The sequence below is a fragment of the Phoca vitulina genome, unplaced genomic scaffold (assembly GCF_004348235.1).
Source record: "Phoca vitulina isolate PV1807 unplaced genomic scaffold, GSC_HSeal_1.0 scaffold30, whole genome shotgun sequence".
NCBI classification, from domain to species: Eukaryota; Metazoa; Chordata; class Mammalia; order Carnivora; family Phocidae; genus Phoca; species Phoca vitulina.
The window spans coordinates 7,853,022-7,875,616 of NW_022589733.1; the positions used below are offsets into that span (position 1 = coordinate 7,853,022).

General features: G+C 47.4%; 1 protein-coding gene and 1 long non-coding RNA gene across 3 annotated transcripts; one reads left to right on the forward strand and one right to left on the reverse strand.

Annotated features, from left to right (window-relative positions):
- Window positions 1-3,407: 3,407 nt before the first annotated feature.
- Window positions 3,408-13,362, reverse strand: LOC116644543. Its single transcript, XR_004301778.1, has 4 exons — window positions 13,301-13,362; window positions 9,646-9,768; window positions 8,157-8,222; window positions 3,408-3,528 (listed from the first exon to the last, which is right to left on the reverse strand). It is a non-coding gene; the product is annotated as an uncharacterized LOC116644543 (long non-coding RNA).
- A 2,370-nt stretch (window positions 13,363-15,732) lies between these two features.
- IRX5 (iroquois homeobox 5) lies at window positions 15,733-18,928 on the forward strand. Of its 2 annotated transcripts, none has more exons than XM_032424611.1 (3): window positions 15,733-15,981; window positions 17,043-17,448; window positions 17,603-18,928. In XM_032424611.1, the coding sequence occupies exons 1-3, from the start codon at window positions 15,733-15,735 to the stop codon at window positions 18,397-18,399; spliced, it is 1,452 nt and encodes a 483-aa protein (XP_032280502.1). In that variant the 3' UTR covers window positions 18,400-18,928. The 2 variants fall into 2 exon arrangements, with proteins under 2 accessions (XP_032280502.1, XP_032280503.1); XM_032424612.1 differs by having other exon boundaries at window positions 17,606-18,928.
- Window positions 18,929-22,595: the final 3,667 nt, after the last annotated feature.

The following is a 22,595-nucleotide window of genomic DNA, read 5'->3' on the forward strand; positions in this document are numbered from 1 at the left end:
AATCTTTTCTTGATGTAAAAGGTTTATCTATATGTGATCTTGCAGTTTTCATTTTGGAGCTTTAAGAACTTTAAGTTCTTTTGTTATTTAAAGCCCAAAATAAACAAAAATCGTAAGAAGTATGATAGTCTTATAGATTATGCATTTAAGACACCAGAAAAGTATAAAACCTCTTATTCCTTATCAAACATGAAGGGAGGGAAATAAAATATTTTGTTTTACACACACACACACACACACACACACACACACACACACACACGCAAACAGATGGAGGCTTAAAAGCTGAAACATACTTCTAAGCCCTAGTTTTAGGAGGAAGAGTATCCATTTGTTTTTTCCCCTCAAACCCATGTATTTAAATTCAAGTATGACTCTTTTAAACAACATGCCTCATTTCGGGTGAGTTCCTAAAACATAGGAAGCTGTTAAATAGACTTTTTGGCAGTGACGCACCCCTTCGATGCCCCAGAAATTCTAGCCAGACCAGATTCCACTCCACTTTCAACAAACCACACACGAGCTCATTTCCGTCTCTTTGCTGATATCCTCCTCCATATCACGTATATGCTCCTTCAAAATTTGTCTGTCATTTCCCCCCGTGAGGCCTGCTCTGGCAGTTCCAGCTGGCCTAGGCTTTCTCCTGAGTTCTGAAGGTTCTGGATTTCTAGTAATGCACAGTCATGTTGGTCTCTCAGTTTCTTTTTACTTTCTCCCCTGTCCCCACCCCCTAATCTATGCCCTATGAGGACCAGGCTAAGAGGGGGACTGTATTGCCTATTGCCTTCTTTGCTGTTCAGTTCCCAGCGCCTAGAGGTGGCGGAACATGGGGTGCTTCTATAGCTGCTTAATGATGAGTGACCTCCTGGTATTTAAAGCTCGCACGTGCACATGCTATCTTTTATCCAGGTCCTTTTTAAGGGCAAGGACTATTTTATTGTCTTAGGTCATTTCTATCACTGTGGTCATAAACATAACGGGCTAAAGATAGAAACTATATTTAGAAGCACTGAAAGATTGGGGTCCTCTGAGCCTAGTGCCTCACTCGAAAAAGTTAAAGATTTATAATTTTGACTTTTGTTAGCAGGATCACTGTAACCAGTAAATGACATCCAATGCTTCTGAAAACGAAATGGAGCTCAGTCTTTGGTGAGAATTCTAAAGTCAATATATGTAACGGTGAAAAATCAGAGTAAAAATGGTCCTCGAAAAATCTTTTCAGTGGGTCTCCCCCCAGATATAGCATACATGGTTTGTACATGTCTCATTATGTCGAGGTAAATGTAATAAAACAGTATAATTTCCACTAGGGTTGGGAACAGAGCTGTTTCTTCTGGTAAGCATCGTATAAAGTAGCTGCATTTTTAGGGGTCGTGTAGTAGGAAAAGACACTTTTTGGTTTTTATTCCTTTCTTTTTCTTACAAACACAAGTCTTATAGTTGAATTAAATGAGCATGAAACGCAACACTACTGAAAACCAACTGTTAAGATAATGAATTAACTCTACAAATAAAAACTCCAGGCACGGGGATAGTGACAAGAGCATGAGTCTATCAGTTCGGAAGCTATTAAAATATATCCTTGAATGCCAAGTCTCTACTAACACTTGGAAAACTCCCACTACATTTCTCCAAGTTACCCGTCAGCTCTGCAGCATCTTCTCTACAGTATATCTCTACCTTTACATAAAAATTGTTTACCTCCCCCCCCACCAAAAAAAAAAGCAGCAATGTTTTTCAAACGTATTTCTCTAAAAATAAGAACCAAATCTAGGTTGTGGAGAACTGTTTTCGATATCTGGCTACAAGTTATTCAAGATAGTCTGCATATTTTAAAATCAGAAACAAATCCAGTTAAAGCAAAGCCACCGCAAAAATGTCGATGTCCGCCTCGTCGCCCCTCTTCCACACATACAAAATCAAGTCTAGTCGTAAAAAAGAAAGACTCTGTGTAATTATCATATGACCCACAATTGCACTCCTGGGCATTTTTCCCAGGAAAAATGAAAACTTATGTTCACACAAAAACCTGTACACGAATGTTTATAGCAGTTTTATTCGTAACAGTCAGGAACTGGAAACAAGCCTGAAGTCCCGACTGGCGAATGGTTAAACAATCTGCGGGACGACCAGACCCTGGAATACTACCCGACAATAAAAAAGAACAAAGTCCTGAGAAGCGCAAGTTGAATCTCCAGAAAAACTATGCTGAGTGAGAAAGGCCAATCCCCCAGGGTAGCACACACTGGAATCCCACTTATAGCACACTCTGGCAAAGACCACATGATAGAGATGGGGAACAGGCGAGTGGTCGCTGGGGTTAAGGAGAGGGGCAGGGGAGAAGTGAGTATGGATATGACAGGGTAACAGGAGGAATCCCTGTGGGGATGGGAATGTTCTGTACCGTGAGTGTATCAATGTTAACGCCCAGGCTGCGATACTATTATACTACATATCACAAGTATCACTACTGGGCAAAACTGGGTGAGAAGTAGTACAAGGGGTCCCTCCATTAGTTAGTACAAGTGCCTGTGAAATCTGTACTTATCTTGAAATATAAAGTTTAGTTAAAAATTTAAAAAGAAATATTCTAGCCTAAAAAATTTACTTGACCATATTGAGACCCGAGCTTAAGAATACCTCACAGCATCTTTGATGCTTTCTAAAAACTACAGAAGTGGATAGAGTACAAAGTGGGTCAAGCACAAAATCGTGACCCACAGCTGCTTCTCCAGGTGTCACCAGCACCTGTGACTCTCCCGTTTCCTCAGCGAGGACCGTCTCTGATCAGACATACGCCCTCGCGGTGTTCACACGGCAGAGGCCAGAGGACTGAATCCCTCTGTTTTCCTCAGCTGCCACAGGCCATAACAAGGCACTGCCCAATGGCAATAGTCTACACAAATGTAAGAACTCTGTGAGAGAACTGGATGTAACCTTATTTACATAAATCAAATATTCAAACATGTAACAAATGATCTGCCTGTTAAGGCAACATTTTCTTGTATCTGAGTTGAGCGAACAGATTTTGTGAGGAGAACTGTTCTATTCCAGGGGGACTAATACAGAGAAATAAAATATATGTATGGATTCCTTTCAAGTCTTTTTTTCTCCTATAAATGTAATAGTTGTACTGGCGACGCTGGACCACTAGAAGAATCGCTATGATGGAGACAGGGATTTTTTTTTGGAACCCTCTTTTTCAAGTACAAACATTCATTCAATCCAATAAAGACATTTTAGAAGAAAAGTCAACATATAGAATTGATTTTATTTTTTCTATACTTTGATTCAAACAGAAAATGCTTGGTGATACTCTACAATACTAATCATTTCAAATAAAATGGATGATGAAGAAGAGTATGACCTTCTTTTGCATAACAACTGAGGATCTGAATTGGAAAAATATTTTTGTCTATAAATAGGAATATCCAAAACAATTTAAACCTCTTGAGCACTTGACTGTTCCAGGTCCTTTGCATCTAGATTGAACAGACCACAGGAAGTTTCAAAGCCCGATAGCTGAATCTAAAAGGAAAAAAAAAGATTCATTTAGTTGTCATGATCACTGTCACCATCAATCCCTAATATCTCAGACTTCCCGGACCGCACTCAACTTCGCCATGCCGCTTTCTGCTTGGGAGAAGACAAATCACTAATCAATTATGTACACTAATTAAAAATGCTACCTTTAGGAGGTGTTTTCATACCCTAGTAATAGGGGTGAGTATTTCCTCTCATCGCTGACTTTGAAACCTTTTCGCTATCACATTAGGCAGGATGCACTGAACATTTGCAAACACTTAATGCTACAGTCTACATACACTATCGAATTGCCCTCCAAAAGTAGTGCTACGATTCTGCAACTGGTTGAGGTCACATGGAAAATAGAATTATATGCTAATTTGTTCCTATATTAAGTTATCATAGAAGGTCAGACCAAACACAGCAAAATGAATTCTAGAAAAAAAATTAACTAAGTAGATTGGTATGTACCGTATCAAAGTAAACTGTTTATCTTAATAGATACAAATACAAGAAAGATTTTTTTAAATGAGGGCATTTTCTCCTTTTCAAAAAATAAATGTTTTAACTAACCCCAGGCAATGACTTGCATGATTTGAAAACACTCTATATAAATAATTTTTCCCTAAAGAAGAACAAGGGCAGAGTATTTTTTTCAAGGGGGAAAAAATGGAGAAGGGCATAGTATCCAAAAGAGAATAATTTCCCCAGAAGAAGCCTTCCTTTATCTACATATTTATTAAAACTTACTTCACATAAGCAGTTGTACATCTGCACTGTAAAATGAACACACAGGTTTAAACTACATGATGGGGTCAAGAGGTGCTGACTATAATACATGTATTATTTAACTCCAAAATAAACTAAACAACAATATAGATGTTTTCATTAGCCTAGATCTGTCTGAAAAAAAAAAAAATGTTTTATTTAAAAAAACTATTGCAAAAAAAACCCTATATTCATTTCTTTTTCTGGAAGTTATATCTATAGATATCCCCTTATCCATGGATAAGCTGTATAGATTCTACATCAACTTAAAAAACAACAACTATAAAGCGAATTGATTGAAGAATTTGTGGGCTACCAGTTTTGTATATGATGATGGTGTACTCCTCACAGTTCTATTTTCAAAGGTCCGTTTATAGAAAAAGGGAAAGAATCTGGGTGAAGGGGTGAAGGAGAAATGAAATCTTACAGCATTTGAAACCATGGGACCAGTATTTTATAAAGCATCCAATCTACTGCAGAACACAACTAAGACGAGTGACAGAGATCATCTGTGTCACACCCTTAGGCAAAATCCTGGGGAAGAAAAAAACAGTAATTTTTTTGTTCTAGAGTCTATCCTTTTTTCCATTAAAAGACAGGTTTATATTTTTCATTTTATTGCAACATTTCCAATGCCGTCCTATAAGAGAACGAGCACTCACAAAAAGCCATCTGAATTTTCTTTCACTCGGAACTCATTTTTACTTTTTAGAGGAACTTTACCTACTACTTTTTTAATAAGATGCCATTACTATTAGTTATCATAAGATATGCTGGATTCCCATGAAGTATCAGTTTGACATCTTGCTCAAATACTTACTTTTCTGCTATTTCTTACCAGCAACGTTTACCCTATTTTCTCCTAACCAAGTTAGATATGAAGATACTTCTTCAGGCACAAAGTCTTCAGGCTCCTTGATGGATTATAAAATACAGCTATATACTTCTCCACTATTATCCTTGTTTGAAGGACCTCATGTATTGGGATCTTAATCTATAAAAAGTTGAGAATTACATTCAAAAAAAGGAAGGGAAGTCGGACAAAAATGAAAACATGCACTGATGCCTAAGTAAATTAATCTTCATTCCCACTGAAAGCAATCTGATGTCCAGGGACTGGGAATTATTCTACCATAAAATACGGCACATTAAATACTACAATAACCCATTTGAGATGTCCTAAGATAATGATTATGTCATCTACAAATGATCGTACATAGAGTTATATTTTAATATTCATTACTGGAGGTTCTAATGCAAAATAAGTTGAAATGGTGAAAACACTCAGTCGGTTAAAGATAAGATCAAGCAAATCAAATTCTGTAAACTGAAAGTAAGACTCAAAATAAGATCTGAAAAAAAAGAATGGATAAAAGTAAAGGCAAAATATTTGGACCCTGGTTGTAATCACAAACAACACTATCATTCCTGATGGTTTGCATATAAAACTCCTTATCTCCACTAGCTAGTTGAAAAGGATGAAAAGCTTCTTACAACCAGCTAAAAAGAAAGTCTTTACCAGGCTCCTCGAAAAAGCTCATTTTCACATTACTCAGGCTTCATTATGCTAAATCAATATTCGTTTAGTCACTGGGGTTATTGACATATTTTAAAATAAAAGTATACCCTTCAGCTACTGCACTCATTACAGGTAATTTGTCTTGTCAGAGAGCAGGGAATATTATCCTAGTCTTTCAGGGGCTGACAGCCCATGGAAATACCTCCCCATGGTTACAACTGTAAATAATTTTAAGGTAAAATATTGAAAAATCAATGACTGTTTCCTGCAATCTGTCACAAACAAATCAATCATAATCTGTACTGCCAGAGAGTATGATTTGAAGGAGATGGGAGCAGATGTAATTCTTGGCTGAAATCTCTCATTTCAAAATCACTTCACATAATGGTGTCATCATTTAAACACTCAACAGTCAGTGCAACTGCCACTGTAACATCTAGTTGGACAAAACCACAAGGAGGAGGAGGAGAAAACGCCATCGCCATTATGTTAACAAACATTTAATTTTAATGGCTGCAGCATTAGTAAATTTCAGCTGAAAACAGTTTCACCTGTCCCCTTTCACAGTCCTACATTAATCAAGGCTGCCGTTCTACGTACGAATGCTTAATAAATTAGCCTCTGACTCAAAACTTGACTCTCCCACGTACACCTTTTATTTTCAAGGTCTGTTACAGAGAATGAAATTTGGAATTAATAAATAAGACATCTGGATTGTAGAATATCCATAATTCTGCCCATATAACCAAGACAAAAAATAGTGTCATAGATGTCAAGATTATACTTTTAAAGTAGGTTTAAAGGTCTCAGTTGCCCGGATATTAAATTTTATATTTTCCTTCTATTAATACATATTACATTTCAACTTTGTAATATTGTAGCCTATTTTAAGATGACCAGCAAGACCCAGTCAATTCAAAAATACCCTCGCATTCTACACCCAAGCTATAGACTGATATTTTAAAAACTGAAGTAATAACCCAAGTATCTGAAGTGTAAAAGTTGGTCAAGGTCCTAATATTGAATTGTTTTGTGAATGTAAACTGCTTTCCAAGTGATCGCTTTGATATCACCATTTTTTCTAGGCTACATTTTAATGGCTTCCTCGGCTTACAACCTCTACCTCGGCATCAATACAAGAATCTGAGATTGGTACTTCTTGTTCTGTTAACCAAAAACATCATTTGATGTCTTTGATAAAGAGTCTTTTTTCTGCAGGTTTTTGTTTTTAAATGTACACTAGCCCTTTTAATGGAAGAACTTGCTTTTAGCTACCACATTGCTTACCAATTTCCGAATTATATCACTGGACACCATGAAACCCTTTATTATCCTATTAATACCCCTCTATAGGTATAGTTCAAGAAGTAGATGGGTTCTGGTGACTAGAAAAGTGTATCATTTTTCTTAAAAAGGAAAAAAAAATAGATATAAATACCATTCCACAACTTAAGCCTATATAAACATTCTTAGACCCAGGCATAAAAGGGTTTTAGTCTGTTTTTAATTTCACCTGCATATTCAATGTGGCAACACAGCATGAGGAGACAGAAGCTTTTCTTATGGATACCAACTGAGCGTGAATTTTGTCCTTCAAGAATCTTTGAGTCATTCTTTAACACTACCATTAGATTTTTGAAAACGAAGAAACACCCGGGTAAATGATCAAAGATATCATCCAGAGGAAAACAGAGTCCTCCATTCCATGTGAAACCCTGCAACAGCTGCAGAGGAAGCGGCAAGCCAAGCTAGTGAGAGGAAAAGCAAAGTATTACCCGTAGCCTAGGACTGCAAGGAAAATGGAAAGGGACCTCAAGGGGTGAGCAAGGAAAAGGACCCATGTGTGTGTGAGCCCCTGCGCCAGAGCTGCCCAGCCTGGGCCCGGCTCCCTCCCTGGCAGAGCTCTGGAGCCAGCTGTCAAACACCAAGGCTCCCACTCAGAGTAGGCCTGAGACTGGCAGTGGATGGCCCTGCAGAGAGTGCCTTCCCAGAGAAGGCAACAAAGACTGGGAGGTAAACGAGGACAGCCAAGCAACATGCCGAATGCACGCACATCAGCCACAAACTAAGATGACGTCTACTAGAACTGGGGAGGCCACCATCACAGATCTAACTCTCAGAAAGAAGCTATTTTAAGGGTGCTGAGTACGCCTAGATGAGATTTCTCAGCTCTCCCAGCACAGCCCACAGCCCTTGGAGAAACAGCTCAAAACTCAGCACGGGAAAGTCAGATCGTTTCATACCCCACACTTAAAGAAATTGCTGCCTGGTAGATAAAGTTCTTATATGTAATAAAGGCTCAGGATTACAGGGGAAAGTATTCTTTTAAAAGAGATAATATTACCTCCCTATCTTCCGAATCTCCTCCTTCCGATAGCCAGTACAGTAGCTCCATTATGAACTGTAGATTCTTAAAAAGAAAAACAGCAATAGTTAGCTTCATCTTTCCTTCCACTTCCTTCCTTCATGGAATTACAATTTAATTACCAATACTTCAATTGATTTTATTCCTGAATGACACATTTCTCAAAAAGCATACTCTAGCTATTTCCACTAGAGAACATTTAGTACAACCTTCTCAATTAATCAACCATAACCCATTACTGTTGAAAGGACATGTTTTCTTCATATTTTTTTTAAAAAACAGGGAACCCTCCCACCTATTTTATATAAAAGGAGTACTAGTTTAAATACATTTGAGTATCATTAATATACATGAAATATGAATCTTAATAATCAATTTTGGCTGACAACAGATATAAGACAAAACCCACTTGCATGTATGTTTAGATTTTTCCTGTATTTTTCCTTAGAGGGGGGGAAAAAAAACCCCACCCAACCCTCTGTCTTTTAAATTCAACAACTTTACATGTGGTTAAAAACAACAACAATAACAGCAACAACAACAAAGCTGAAGCTTAAAGGCAAACGGGGAGGAATCAGACTGCTCACTGCTTCACATTTTCCTTGGATTCCTGTTGTGCATTTTCTAACTGGCTGTGAGGCATCAGCCCCTGGTCACACATGCAGCCCTGTCTCCATAAGACCCAAGCACCGACAGGGGAACACAAGTGTGTTATTTAAAAACAATTATATATCACTTCACCTTTATGTTAAAAATCACCTTCTGCCCTTTGAAAGTGTACAGAGAAGCAGTTGCTCTGCTGCAGGCTGTCCTGACTAGAGTTGCCTTCTGTTTCAATCAGCCTTTTCTCCTTTGGTCCGACAGCCATCTTTTTTACTTAACAAGATATTCTCTATCACTAAACCCAGTTCCTTGCTCTCCCCAATAGACAACATGAATATTCTGCAAAATAATTTTTTCTCATCTGCTTCTATTCAGCAGCCCCTATTCTGATGAGAAATGACAAGCTTTACACACACCTTTACACCCTTTGAATTAAAAGAGTTTAGAACCCATGCCTGGAGCTGATCCTCCCATTAAGTTTACTCTTAAAAGAACTGGGTAATGAAAATGATCAAAAACTGTAATTTGGTATAAACAGATTATTTCCTTTAAATAATAATCCCATTTCTATAAAATATAACCTCAGTCTTGACTTTTATGGCAAGCACTGAGTTTATAAATTTCACCATCCAATGATATCATTAAAAATTAATTATTCAATGTATTTCCACGAATCAGAAATTTTTCTGTTTACTGAACTTTGTTTAATGCATTTAGTAAAATTTTAATAATCAAAGGCCTCAAGTGACATTCTTTACAATTTGTACTTTGTTCCTATTACTAATATAAATACTTTGGTAAAACCAACACTGACGCTATTTTGGGTTTACTCCACACACAAACACACCGTGTTGCAGACACTCACTTGCAGATGAGCTTGGGGATATGCAAGGACAAATTTCAGCCAACATTTGGAGGAACCCCATCGTTCAGAAGTGAACTTAGCTGAAAACATCCAAATGTATTATGGAAGCATCATACTTATAACCTGCACACACATAAAAAAATAAAAATGATTCTGTTTAAAGAAACACAGAAGACTAGTTAAATACTTTTGGGATGTTAGATATGAATACTTAATCTAATTTCTTCCAAGGTATCACTCCATATTATGCCAAATAAACAAATAAAGGCTGTATCGAGGTGTGGAATATCATTAGCCTGAGAAAAGGCTAGAAAAATGAATTACCTAAATGACAACTGCAGGAGAAAATTATATTTTCTTCTCCTGAACAAATGTTAAGTGCATCTTTACTAATAAAGATTTAAACCTGAACTACATTAGAATATACTGGTTTTCAATTTTCAAGCATCTAAGTTAATTTGCCCAGCTAAATTGGTGCTTAGGTATATTCTAGCTATAAAACTACTGCAAATTTATGCAGAAATAAGTTATAAGTATCACACTTCGGAGTAGTGCTGTGACAGCAAACCCCAGTCATTACTGCACAAGAAACAATTCCAGGATTTTATATCTTCTTAGGGTTGCACCATTTGCATCTTTTAAGAACAATTATTCTCTATAAAACAGCTAACAATATACCAAAAAGATGTTAAAATTAAAGGAGCCAATAAAACGTAGAAATTGAAGAGAAAAACACACAGATATTGAGCTATTACCACACAAAAAAGGCTGTGCTACCTCAGAGTTAAAACATTGTACCAAAATATGATACTGTTTTCATATTCTCTTATAAAGAACACGTTCAATTCACTTAGGACTACGCGATTTCACTTACTTGCACGTTATCAACGGAAGAGCATTTAAATTTTTCCTAAGATTTCTATAATGTAAAAATACATTAACAATTATGTGGTGTTATTCATTAAGACAGACAATAGGTAATTAGTTCCCATTCTTATTTCATTTCTTTTAAGGCAGCATATAAAATTTGAAAATAACACATGGATAATAGCATAGGGATGCTGATCTTAGCTGCCAGGACAAAAATTTTGATGGGGGACGTCGGGGGATAAGTAAAGCAATTATCTCAAAATTAATGCTCTTGTTTTAGTTTCAGCAAACAAATCTAAATAAGTCTTTCTTTGATTTTAGTTTACCATGTAATTCTAGCCAGCTAATTATCCTTGGAGTCACGAATGAGCTGTGAGTGTAACCTGGCTTCTCCGACCATATGCCTATGGCCTCCTCCACTTTCATTTCCTCTTTCTACAATGAGTTTTAATATTAAAGGAAAACACTCACACATCTTATATACACCATTGATGGACAGCCAGCTTCCAGGAAATCATGAGCTACAAAGAGAGGGGGGAAATCTTAATGCAATACTTATGTTAAAGGGTATTAGGTGCTGGGTGAGCCAAGGGTAATGTAATCAGCAGCAGCCCTCTTGCTATTGTTTTTGCATTCAGAAATCTGACGTAAAGGACAGTAATATTATTTCAGTGGTCGCCCAGGTTATGATTCAGATCCTTAAACTAATAAGAGGCTAAATGCACTACCTTCACTTGCTCATAATTCGAATTTATAAACAATATTTGGGAAGAAATAAAACAGTTTTCTTCTATTTCTGGAAATAAAAACAAGGCATTCCATAAACAAGCTAAGCACCTGGTGATGTGAAAAGAGAAACTACTTTAGATCATTAAAACATTCTAGGAGATGGTTTTCCGAAATATAAAGTGACATAAATTTCTCATATATTTACCTTTTTATTATATTCCTGTCTCTGCACATTAAGCGAGCTTTCCTCTACAGATTTATTCTCAACACTAATAAATGTTTGCTTAATAACAGACTGTCCCATTTATGCTTTTCTTTCTAAATTAGCAACCACGACTCCACAAAGAGCACAAAGAAAGCTGACAAGGGCATGGCCAAAAAGCCTCAAGTAGTATGACTACATGCCAGAGCACTTAACATTAAACTACCATTTCTCTCTAAAACTTCTGTTGCCAGAGTGCTCACAAAATCTGGAAGCTCGAAGACAGGTTTCAAGTGCAATTAAATTCTCCAAAAGCAAAACTGTACAAAAATATGCCGCCCTTCTTATGTCACCATTTTATAGACAACATTTTCTCAGGATCTTAATTAAGATAACGATGCACACCTGTGTCAACATTCTCTGGCAAGACAGCCTTATCAATCATAATCCTTTAAGTACACTCCAAAACAGCAAAGCGATATGACAGAAGCAATCTGTTGCCTTTCCTAGCGGCAGTGTTGTGTCTCTCCCACAAGAATGATGAGATCTTTAAAATACAGCAGACCTACTTTTATGAGTCTTTAAAGTTTTAACTGTAAACAGTTATTACACTAAATAAACAGGAATAACCTCTTTTGCACTTGATTTAAACAATGACAACTGTACAGCCAAAACTCGAACAGCAAGCTCTGCAGCCATGTCTTAGTAATACAATTGTGGATCTTACGTTAAAGCTTGAAATTTTAAGAGTTATGCATAACTGGATCCGTGCGGACAGGACGAACCAATAAACCCTTAGGAAGTCTTAAAATTACAATTTGTTAAAGTCCTACGTTTAAAGCAATCAGGGCATGCCTATCCCCAGTCTAAGTTGAAATGTTCAGAAAGATATAAATGCAAGAGTAACCCCCGGCCCCCCGCCAAAAATGGAGTCATTTTGGTAAAGTGGAAGGAGAGGGAGAGAGCTCCCACCTCTGCGGGGGGAGAAAGCTTCAGTGACCAGAGACCAGTGAAACTACAGCTTAACAAGTAAGCAGGTTCCCAAACGGGAAAGCTGATGAATAAAGGAGAAGAAAGGCAGGGCAGAGAGGACCTTAACCGTCACCACTACCAAGATGAAAAGGTAAAAACCTCGTGTTTACCAGCAAAAACGTAAAAACGTTCACAGGAACACTGAGACACCCCGCCAGATGCTATCTGAATCCCATCTGCCTGCTAATGATCATTTCTTCCATTTCACATATTAACACAAGTCTGAGACGCCGAGACGCCGGGCGGCCGTGGCCCGCCGAGCAGCGGAGCCATCAATGTGCAAATAAAGCAGAAAATAGAGACATCCTTAAGAAATGAGCCTTAAATTTGACGTAGAGCGGAGGTGACAACCACAGCAACAGAACCATAACTTCGAAATGCTTCAATATCTTTCAGGATTCTCTCCAGACCTTGACACCAAAAAGAAGACAGTAAAAGGAAAGGGGAGGGCGGGGGGGATAGCCTAGCGGCCCAGAGTGGCCGGATGATGTAATGAGGATGTCTCTGTGACAGACTCAGATTCTCGGTGGCACAAACCTCCATGGCTCCATGTCAGAAAACAGCATCCTGGACGAGAGCCGAGAGGGTGCTGCGGCCGCGCGTGGATGGGGGGGACACGCCCACGCGCGCCCGCCCGGGGACCGTGACATCTGGAGAGGCCCGCCCAACACTCACGCGGCCCACGCCCACCCGGCGCCCAGCGGCGCCCGGGGCACCGCCGCGTCCATCCGGTCCACGAAGGGACTCGGGCGCGGCGCGAGAGGCAGTGAGCCCGGTCGCGACCGGGCGGGAACGCGGCGGGACGGGGGACCCGGGACTCACCTCTCCTCCGCCGCGCGAGCGCGCGGGCGGCGGACACTGCCTGGTGGCTGGCGCAAGCCCCCGGCGGGCGGCGCGCGCGGGCCGCTACCGACCGTTAGCGCGAGGGGCTGCCGCGGCGGCGGCGGCGGTGGCGGCGGCGGCGGCGGCGGCGGGCGGAGCCGGGGGCGGGCGCTGAGGAGCACAAGGGCCGCGAGAGGCGGGAGCGATGGGAACGGGGCGGGGTAGCTCCCCGCGACCACCCGGCCTACACCGAGCCCGGGAGGACACCTCCCCTTGGCTGCCCGAGAAGCCACCACTGGCCAGCCCGGCGCTCCCTCCCGCTCCGGCCGTCCCGGCCGCCCGGCCTCGCCTCAGTCTCGGCAGGCTGGCAGCCACCTGGGCCGGGCTGTGCCCGCCTCCGAGGCCGCCGGCTTCTCGTCTCCATGACAATAGCGCACCAGCGCCCCGCCCAACCCCACCCCCTCGGCGCCGTGACTCGGAGGGAAGCGGGCTCACGTCGCCGAGGGGGCGGGGCCAATGGAGGCCAGCGTCCAATTAGAGATGGAGACAGGGAGGGACAGGGCGGGGCTGACCGAGAGATTGTCGAATGTCTGCTTGAGGGGCGGAGCCGGGGGGGAAGCTGACGGAGGGGGAGGAGTTAGCGCGCGTGCGTGAAGTCCGGCCGCCGAGCGCGTCCGAGTTTACTGAGTGGGTTAGTGTGCGGGGACTGGAGCTCCGGAAATGAAGTCTATCTTGCTTGTCAAAGTCATCGCGGGGAACTGTGTAGTTGTCCTCCGGCTTGCGTGTGACCCAATTTTATAAGAGATCACGAAGTCCCTGATAGACTGAGCTCCAGTGGAGTGCCCAACACTGTGCCAGCCCCTGTTTTGGTTCACCAGCGCCCCTGTCTGTCCCAGAGTTCGAGTGCGTCTGGCTTGTGGCCGCGCGGGGTGGAGAGACAGGCAGGCGGTCTGTTTTGTGTTCTAACTGTGTGGCCGTCGTGGGCAAGGGCTCTGCCTGTGACTCAGTTGTGTGTGTTTGCCTTGCCAGCGCCTCGCTGAACAAACAGTGGTTGGGTTGGGCAATGCCGAGTGTTTGCAATGGAGCGTGGGCGGGTGCTAAAGTGCGAAGGGGAAGGGGACCCGCACCTTCCACCACCGCCACCCGCCTGGCAGGGGGAGCTGCGGATGGAGAGTCCCGAGGAAGAGGCGGCGAGGCATGGCGGGGGCGTGAGGGCGTGTAGTGGGGTCCGGAGACCTACTCCGATACAGCTGCTTCTTCGTATGGCAGCTCTTGCCCATTACCTCTCCTCTAGAGAAAGGCTCTCCCGTAGTGCCGGGCCCCGCCCCTCCCTCGCCGTTTGGCTGGGAGTTGGTGGAAGGGAGGCCGGAGACGTGCAGACGTCCAAGGCCTGTCTCTCGCCCACCTGCTGCTGCTGGCGGAGAGGGACAGTCATCTCGGCCTCCTCGCGCCCCGGACGAGGGCATCCCTCCGTCTCTCCCAGGGACCTTCATTCCTGGTCTCCAACTCGCTCTCCGGCTCCCTGGCTTGGGGGAGAAGCCAGGGGCGGGTCGGCGACGGTCCGCTTGGGAGCCCAGCCTCTTGCGGAACAAGAAATCCGCTAACTCCGCGGTTTACTGCGGCAAGCACAGAGCAGAGCGTTCGCCGGCGCCCAGTCCCCCGCCTCGCTGCCTTTGTGCTTCGGAGCGACCGGACCCGCCGCCAGGGCCCGCCTTGTGTCGGAACCGCCACTCCACCCCGACTTAGCAGGGAAGGAAAGTTGGAAGAAATCGGCGCGCCTGGGATGTGATTGTCATCCTGGGGCCGGCGCTCGAGAGTCTGAGAAAGAGAGAGAGGGAGAGAGACCCGGGAAAGGGGGTGGGGGGGGAGAAAAAGAGGAGGGTGGAGAGGAGGGCCGCGGAGGAGAGGCGGGCGCGAGGGAGGGGCGAGGGGAGCGCCAGCGAGCGGGAGAGGGAGCCGGGGAGGAAGAGGGAGAGGGCGAGGCGCGCCTGGCGGCCGGGTTGGCTGCGGCCGCCCAGAGGTTCCTGCCAGTCCTCCCACCGACTACACCCCGGGAAGGAGGAGCTTCAGGCGCGCACAAGGCGTCAGAATCCTCAATTTCCAACTTAGCATCTTGGCAGGACCTTTGCGAAGCCAAAAGCAGAGCCCCCCAGTGCAAAGAGCGAGGGGGAAAAAGAGAAAGCGGCAAGGGAGGGGGGGGGGAAACCCAGCCGGGGCGAGCAAGGCGCGCAGAGGAGAGGGCTCGGCAGTCGCAGCCGGAGGCGCGCGGGAAGCCAGCGAGGAGGCGCCGCGGGCCGGAGCCCGGGAGCCGGGGCCCGAGAAGCGGCAGCCGAGGGCAGCCGGAGGCCAGGTGCCCGCCCGCTCGCCCTCGCAGGGCGCCGCCCGGCTCGTTGGCGGCCGCGGCGCGGCGCGCCCCATGCCCGTGTGTGGCCATGTCCTACCCGCAGGGCTACTTGTACCAGCCGTCCGCCTCGCTGGCGCTCTACTCGTGCCCGGCGTACAGCACCAGCGTCATCTCGGGGCCCCGCACGGATGAGCTCGGCCGCTCGTCGTCGGGCTCCGCATTCTCGCCCTACGCCGGCTCCACCGCCTTCACGGCGCCCTCGCCGGGCTACAACTCGCACCTCCAGTACGGTGCCGACCCCGCGGCCGCCGCCGCCGCCGCCTTCTCTTCGTACGTGGTGAGTGAGCGGGACCCGCGGCAGGCAAGGGCAGCTGGGGCCGCGCGGGGCGGGCGGGGGCTGCGGAGGACACGGGCCTTGGCGCCACCGCGGACCGCCCCCGCCAAGCTCCGCGGCCCCTGCAAACTTGGGCGACTGTCTCGCTCGGCTTCGTCCGGGCCTCGGGCTCAGGAGTTGCTCGGAGAGCAGAGCCGCGTCCTGCTTGGGTCGTTGAGCTGGCGGAGAGGGTTTTTTGGGGAGAGGTCGCTGCAATTAAAGAGCAGCATTTGGTTCAAATGTGAGCTCCAGGCCGCCCTGCAAATTTTATTTTATTTTTTGGTTTTGCCATTCTGGAAAAGTAGTTCAAAAGAAATGGACCAGAAATCTGAGCAGAAGCGTGCTAAGTCTATGTAAATGTGTTTGGCCTCGCCTTTAATTAGTCCTCCAAAATGTTGCAAATCCGTAATCCTATCTTCGCAATCCGATTTGGAGGTATTAAATTTCTGAAAAGTCGGCCGAGCTGCGGTGCATCCGGGATTTTTCGGCCGGGTGCACTTTCTGGAAAAGCGCCGTGGCTTCGGTTTGGGGTAACATTTTTGGAGGGGTGGGAGTGCCCGGACAAGGCTTAGCTTTTCCTTTGCCTTTCTCTGTGGGGGGAAAAATGCCTTGACTTCCCTTGCTCTCTCCCCTTGCGCTTAACGTGCGGCCACCCGGGCACGAAGTGCGGAGTCGCCGCCGCTGCCCAGGCCTCTGTCTGGGTGGAGGGCCTGGCCGAGGTGGCCGGATCTGCGCATGGGGGGCGGCCTTGCCCCGGCAGACGGGGGCCCACAGGGTGCCGCTGAGGCCAGGACGGCTCAAGCGCCCCGGAAGGACGGGAGTCAGGAGTTGGCGCCCCCGCTGCCTGCGGAGGAGGAGGAGGAGTTGCCCCTGGGTCTGAGCCCGCCAGCCCTACCCCAGGGGAAGTCGGAGTTTGGGCCTCGCAGCTCGCGGACCCCTGGGCGCAGGGGAAGTGTGCTTCGATCGTCTAGGTGGTACTGGGGACCACGGCCCACTCTCACCTTCTCTCTGCCTGTTCCTTGCAGGGCTCTCCCTACGATCATACACCGGGCATGGCAGGCTCCCTGGGGTACCACCCATACGCGGCGCCCCTGGGCTCGTACCCCTACGGGGACCCGGCGTACCGGAAGAACGCCACACGAGACGCCACCGCCACGCTCAAGGCCTGGCTCAACGAGCACCGCAAGAACCCCTACCCCACCAAGGGCGAGAAGATCATGCTGGCCATCATCACCAAGATGACCCTCACCCAGGTGTCCACCTGGTTCGCCAACGCGCGCCGGCGCCTCAAGAAGGAGAACAAAATGACGTGGACGCCGCGGAACCGCAGCGAGGACGAGGAGGAGGAGGAGAACATTGATCTGGAGAAGAACGACGAGGATGAGCCCCAGAAGCCGGAGGACAAGGGCGACTCCGAGGGCCCCGAAGCAGGTTGGTGGACGCGGGAAAGGGTGTGTTGGAGCGGGAGTAAGAAGGAAAAGGGGGGCCTGGAGGTTGGGGGCTAGGGTCTCTGCCTTTGCGGGCGGGGGCCTGGGCCCCGCCGCGCGGCCTCCGCGCCCCTGACGGCCTGGGGTTTCGCCCGCAGGAGGAGCGGAGCAGAAGGCGGCTTCGGGCTGCGAACGGCTGCAGGGGCCGCCCACCCCCGCCGGCAAGGAGACGGAGGGCAGCCTCAGCGACTCGGATTTTAAGGAGCCGCCATCCGAGGGCCGTCTGGACGCGCTGCCCGGGCCCCCCCGCGCCGGCGGGCCCTCCCCGGCCGGGCCAGCGACAGCGCGTCTGGCTGAGGACCCGGCCCCTCACTACCCCTCGGGCGCGCCGGCTCCGGGCCCTCACCCAACCGTGGGAGAGCTGCCCCCTGGTCCCGGCGGGCCCTCGGTCATACACTCTCCGCCACCGCCGCCGCCGCAGGCGGTGCTCGCCAAGCCCAAACTGTGGTCTCTGGCGGAGATCGCCACATCCTCGGACAAGGTCAAGGACGGGGGCGGCGGGAGCGAAGGCTCTCCATGCCCACCGTGCCCCGGGCCGGTAGCGGGGCAAGCCCTAGGAGGCAGCCGCGCGTCGCCGGCCCCGGCGCCATCGCGCTCGCCCTCGGCGCAGTGTCCCTTTCCAGGCGGGACGGTGCTGTCCCGGCCTCTCTACTACACGGCGCCCTTCTATCCCGGCTACACGAACTATGGCTCCTTCGGACACCTTCACGGCCACCCAGGGCCAGGGCCAGGCCCCACAACCGGTCCGGGCTCGCATTTCAATGGATTAAACCAGACCGTGTTGAACCGAGCGGACGCTTTGGCTAAAGACCCGAAAATGTTGCGGAGCCAGTCTCAGCTAGACCTGTGCAAAGACTCTCCCTATGAATTGAAGAAAGGTATGTCCGACATTTAACGCGGGCTGCGTCGGTCCCGGACTTTCCTAATTTATTAAAAAACATGGCCTTGGCAGTTATTTTTCCATCAACAAGAGAGAGAAACAAAACTACCCCTCCTATTAAAAAGTTTATAGTTCATGGAGATGGATGACATACACATGTAAACATCTCCCCACACAAAAATGTCTTAACCAACCGAAAAGAAAAATTAAAAAAAGATTTGTATTAAATCTTATTCTGTATATTTAATGTAGCATTTTTGTATTTAAATTGATAATTCAGTATCTTTGAAGTAAATTATGAAATTAAGACACCTGTACAGGCATTTAATGTTTTTTTTGTAATATAAGTATATACATTTGTGTTTCCCCCGAAACTGTTTCATAGTTTAAAAATACAAGTTTAATTTAATTTTTTACACCTATTGATTTTTCTGGGTATGAGCTAAAGTATTATTGCAGAAAGGAAACAGGTTATACTCTTAGATTTAAAAAGTAAAAGAAACGGCAGCCGCCTTTGTAAAATGCAAAATATTTAATTAAAAGAGATTTTAACATAATCAGAGCCACTCATTACTTTTTAGAAGCCTCAATAAACTGTCCATCGCCTTGGACAAAAGGTGGAAACTGCAACTTTTTTTTTTTTTTTCTCCGAAGTGGGGAATGAAAGGTTCCACAGAACCTCAGTGTGTCAGGGGGAAACCGTAATTAGGCGGCAAGCCCCGGGGACCCTGGCCTAAGCCGGGAATGCAGATTTGGATCACTGATGCGGGCTGCTTGGGGGAGATTGGACCCTGGAGGAAGGAGGAGAGAGACCCAAGTGTGTGCCCAGAAGGGAGAAGAGATGGCAAAGCCTGCTAGAGACACGCACCACCCGAGCTCCATCGCTTAACCTAATTACTTCCAATCAGTGTCGTGTTTTATGCAAAGCAATCAGCTGGTGAACTTTGCTAATGAGTTCGATTTTATGCCGGATTTAGTCCTTATTACTATTTCAAAGGTGCTGTGGGCTAATGCGGGCGGGGAGCGTTAGGGGATGCCAAGGAGAAGGCTTTCCCAAGTCACTGTTTTCCTTACCCCTTCAAAATTGGGCATTGATCTCTTCGTTGGATTTGATTAAATTAGTAAATGTTCCAGCCGCGACAGTGCGGGTGGTAGGCGGCCCCGTAGATCCCCGCGCAGTAGCGAAGCTGGGGCCGCGGGACGGCTAGGGGACGGTTCCCCCCTTTCACAGGTAGGTGTCACACTTGTCCTGAATTACAAGCCTGCACTTCGCAGAGTCGGCGATTGGAGAGAGTGGGCGGAAGTGGGGGAGGGAGAGCCACAGTCGCTTGGGGGCAGTGAGGGGAGCCCCGAACGGACCGGAGGGCGCCCCCAGCCCTCGCTCCCGCATGGGCCCCTTTTCGGACAAGTGGCCTTCAAAAGTTCGAGGACATTTGCCTAGATAATGAGGCTGTTGTGGACTCGATCAGGCTTGTCGTCGCGTTAGCACTTTTCCTGTCTCTCGTTTGAGAGTCCAAGTAGCTGCAAAATATGTTTGAGGCTTTATTTTTCTCGTTTTAATCCCGCATGTTTCATCTCAAAATGAAAAATCAGGATGAGTCTCAATCCCAAATGAGGAAGAGACACCGCCCTGTGCCCGAGGCCCGCCAACACTGTCGGTGTTCGCGTCTCCATTTTGCGCGGGAGAGGTGGAACCGCGGGTGTGTTTTACTTCGTGGGAAATTTTCGGTGGTCGGGGGGAGGGGAGGGTTTACAGCAAAAACATACTCCAACGAGGGGAATTAATTTGCTCTATTAAGCCCAAGCTTGAGTGTAGAGAGAATGTGTTTGCACATAACAACGGTTTAATTAGGCTAAATCAGAATGCACATATTTGCATTTCTACTCAAGATTACTTTAACCCTACTTGTTTTTTTAAACACACCCCAAACTTTCACCGGAGTTTTAACTTTTGCTATTAAAAAAAAAAAAAAAAAAAAAAAAAAAAAAAAAAAACCTGCGAAGGGGCTCCATTCGCTTATTCGAATTTAAACAAGTTTGCAAACTGCATTGTCCAGATGTTTTTGCGAACAGCAGTCGACTTAAGAGTTTAAATTAGTGAGAAAATTCACGCAGGGAAAATGGTTTCAAAGCTGGAAGTGTGAATGATTAAATATGCATAAGATGATCGTATTTTATTTTGTCCCTTTAATTATAAATGATTTTTTAAACAATTGAATTCCAGAGATGACTTGCCCTACCACCACCCCCCACCCCCGCGCCCCGGTCCCCTCCACCCACCCCGCCGACAGCCTGGTTCACAATCAGCTTTTCCCCCCTGTTGAATATGCAGCCCCAGGAGTCACCTTTTCTTCTAAAAAAGTCAGAAGAATAGGCCAGTCCCCTTCTCTTAAGAGAGAGTTTAAGGACGACATCAACTCTGCGGGGTTTTGGAAGCGCTGGCCCTAAACCCTGCCCAACGATTTTAAAAAGAAAATTACAGGCCTCCTTGTGTTCCCGGGAATATGCAAATGACGCGGAGCGGGCCTCCCAAGTCTGAGCGCAGAGGCTCGGGGCTGGGAGCCGAATGCCCGCGGGGCTCCCTGGGAACGGGAACGGCGCACCGGGGAGCCCGCGGCGTTTCTCCCCAACGAGGGGCTGCGCGAGGAGCCTCCGGGCCAGGGAGCGAAACCACCAGGGGCCGGAAGGCTGGAGCCCGAGTCGCTGCCCCCCTGTCCGTATCCCTCCTGCCCTTGGCCTCCGCAGGGTCTACGGGTTTCTTTGCGTACTTCATGTTGAATACAAGCCTCCAATTAAGTTTGGGGTTTGCTCCTTGCAGAGTGGGTTTCGTGGCCAGTGGTTTTTCTGGTGTCTAGAGACTTTCCAGTTTGAGGGAAGCCTGGCGGGCAGTTCGGGGTTCGGATATTTAGGAGATGTCTCCAGCGTTTAATCCTAGAAGTAGTTTCGTGTCTTAACGGTCCCAAGTGCCTCCTCGAGCCCCGCTTGGCCGCGTCTTGGGCCGTCTCGAAGGCACAGTGTCTTGGAGGCGCTGGGGGCAAACTTCCGGCGTGCAGTGGGGTCGAGGTTTGTTCGCAGGCTTGGACTGGGTCGCGGAAGTTGCGCGAGGCAGTGACTAAGACACCTGGGTCCTGGGGCTGCGCGGGCGTTTGCCACCTGCGCTTGACTGCGCTGGTTCCGGCCCCCTCGAGGAGCGTTTAGCTTGGCACTTAGGGACCAGGAGGGCCGAATCCCAGGCAGCAGGGGCAGCGGGATCACTGCGTGGGGTCTATGCAGTCACCCCCCTGAGGCAGCGCCAAATCGGGACGGACTGGGTTCCTTCCCTTACCTCTCTGTGCGGGTCCGAATCAGTTCGTGGGATTTGGGGGTGAAGAGCCAACAGCCCAGTCAATCCCCGAGGGCGCATAAGCGGGCACTGAGGAGGAGCTACAGAAAGGGGACATTGCTGCTTCCCTCCCCGCTCCTTGGCTCGGGGTGCTAGGGCCCGAAATGCTCCCTGGCCTGGGTGCGGGGCCTGCATCGAGGCCTTCTGGTTTGCAAACCCTTTCGGGCCTCTCATTTTGCTAGAGGTGCGCTGCTCTTGGAGCCTGGAAGGTTGCGGGGAGGGTCGTACGTGCAGTTTCAGAACTGGCCGTGCCTCCCAGCCCACCTGTCCCCCACGACTACCTGACAACTCGGGCAGAGGCAAGGAATAGCGCTTTCCAAAGCGCCCAAAGTGAAAGGAATGTGATTGCGCTCCCAAGAGGGAGCGGAACGCGGATGCAGTTTAGGAAGGGCGCCGCCTACTGGTCCCCGGGCGCCACGAGGTTCGCAGAGAGGAGGAGTTTAGGCAAGACCTGGCTCTGTCCCCCACCCCCAGCGGAGTCTTAGCTCTGAACCCCAAGCGGGTCAAACTGAAACTGCCCAGCTACCGCACTCGCTGCGGCTCGGGTCCCACGACTCAGTTAGCATTGCAGATTTGGAGAGCAGGGCTCGCTACTAGAACAGTTTTAACCCTACCGATTCCCGCCACGGTTTGGGCACAGTCTCGGAAACCAGGCGGCAGGCAATTGAGAAATATGCCCACGGTTGAAACAGTGTGTGGGTGGGGGGCCGCAGCCGTGCGTGGCCCAGGCAGCGCGCCGGGGCTCCCGCTCCGCTTCAGGTGCGCGCTTCCGCTTCTGCTGGCCTTTCTGGGCCAGGGTTCTGGAACCCGCACAGTTTTGTTTCATTGG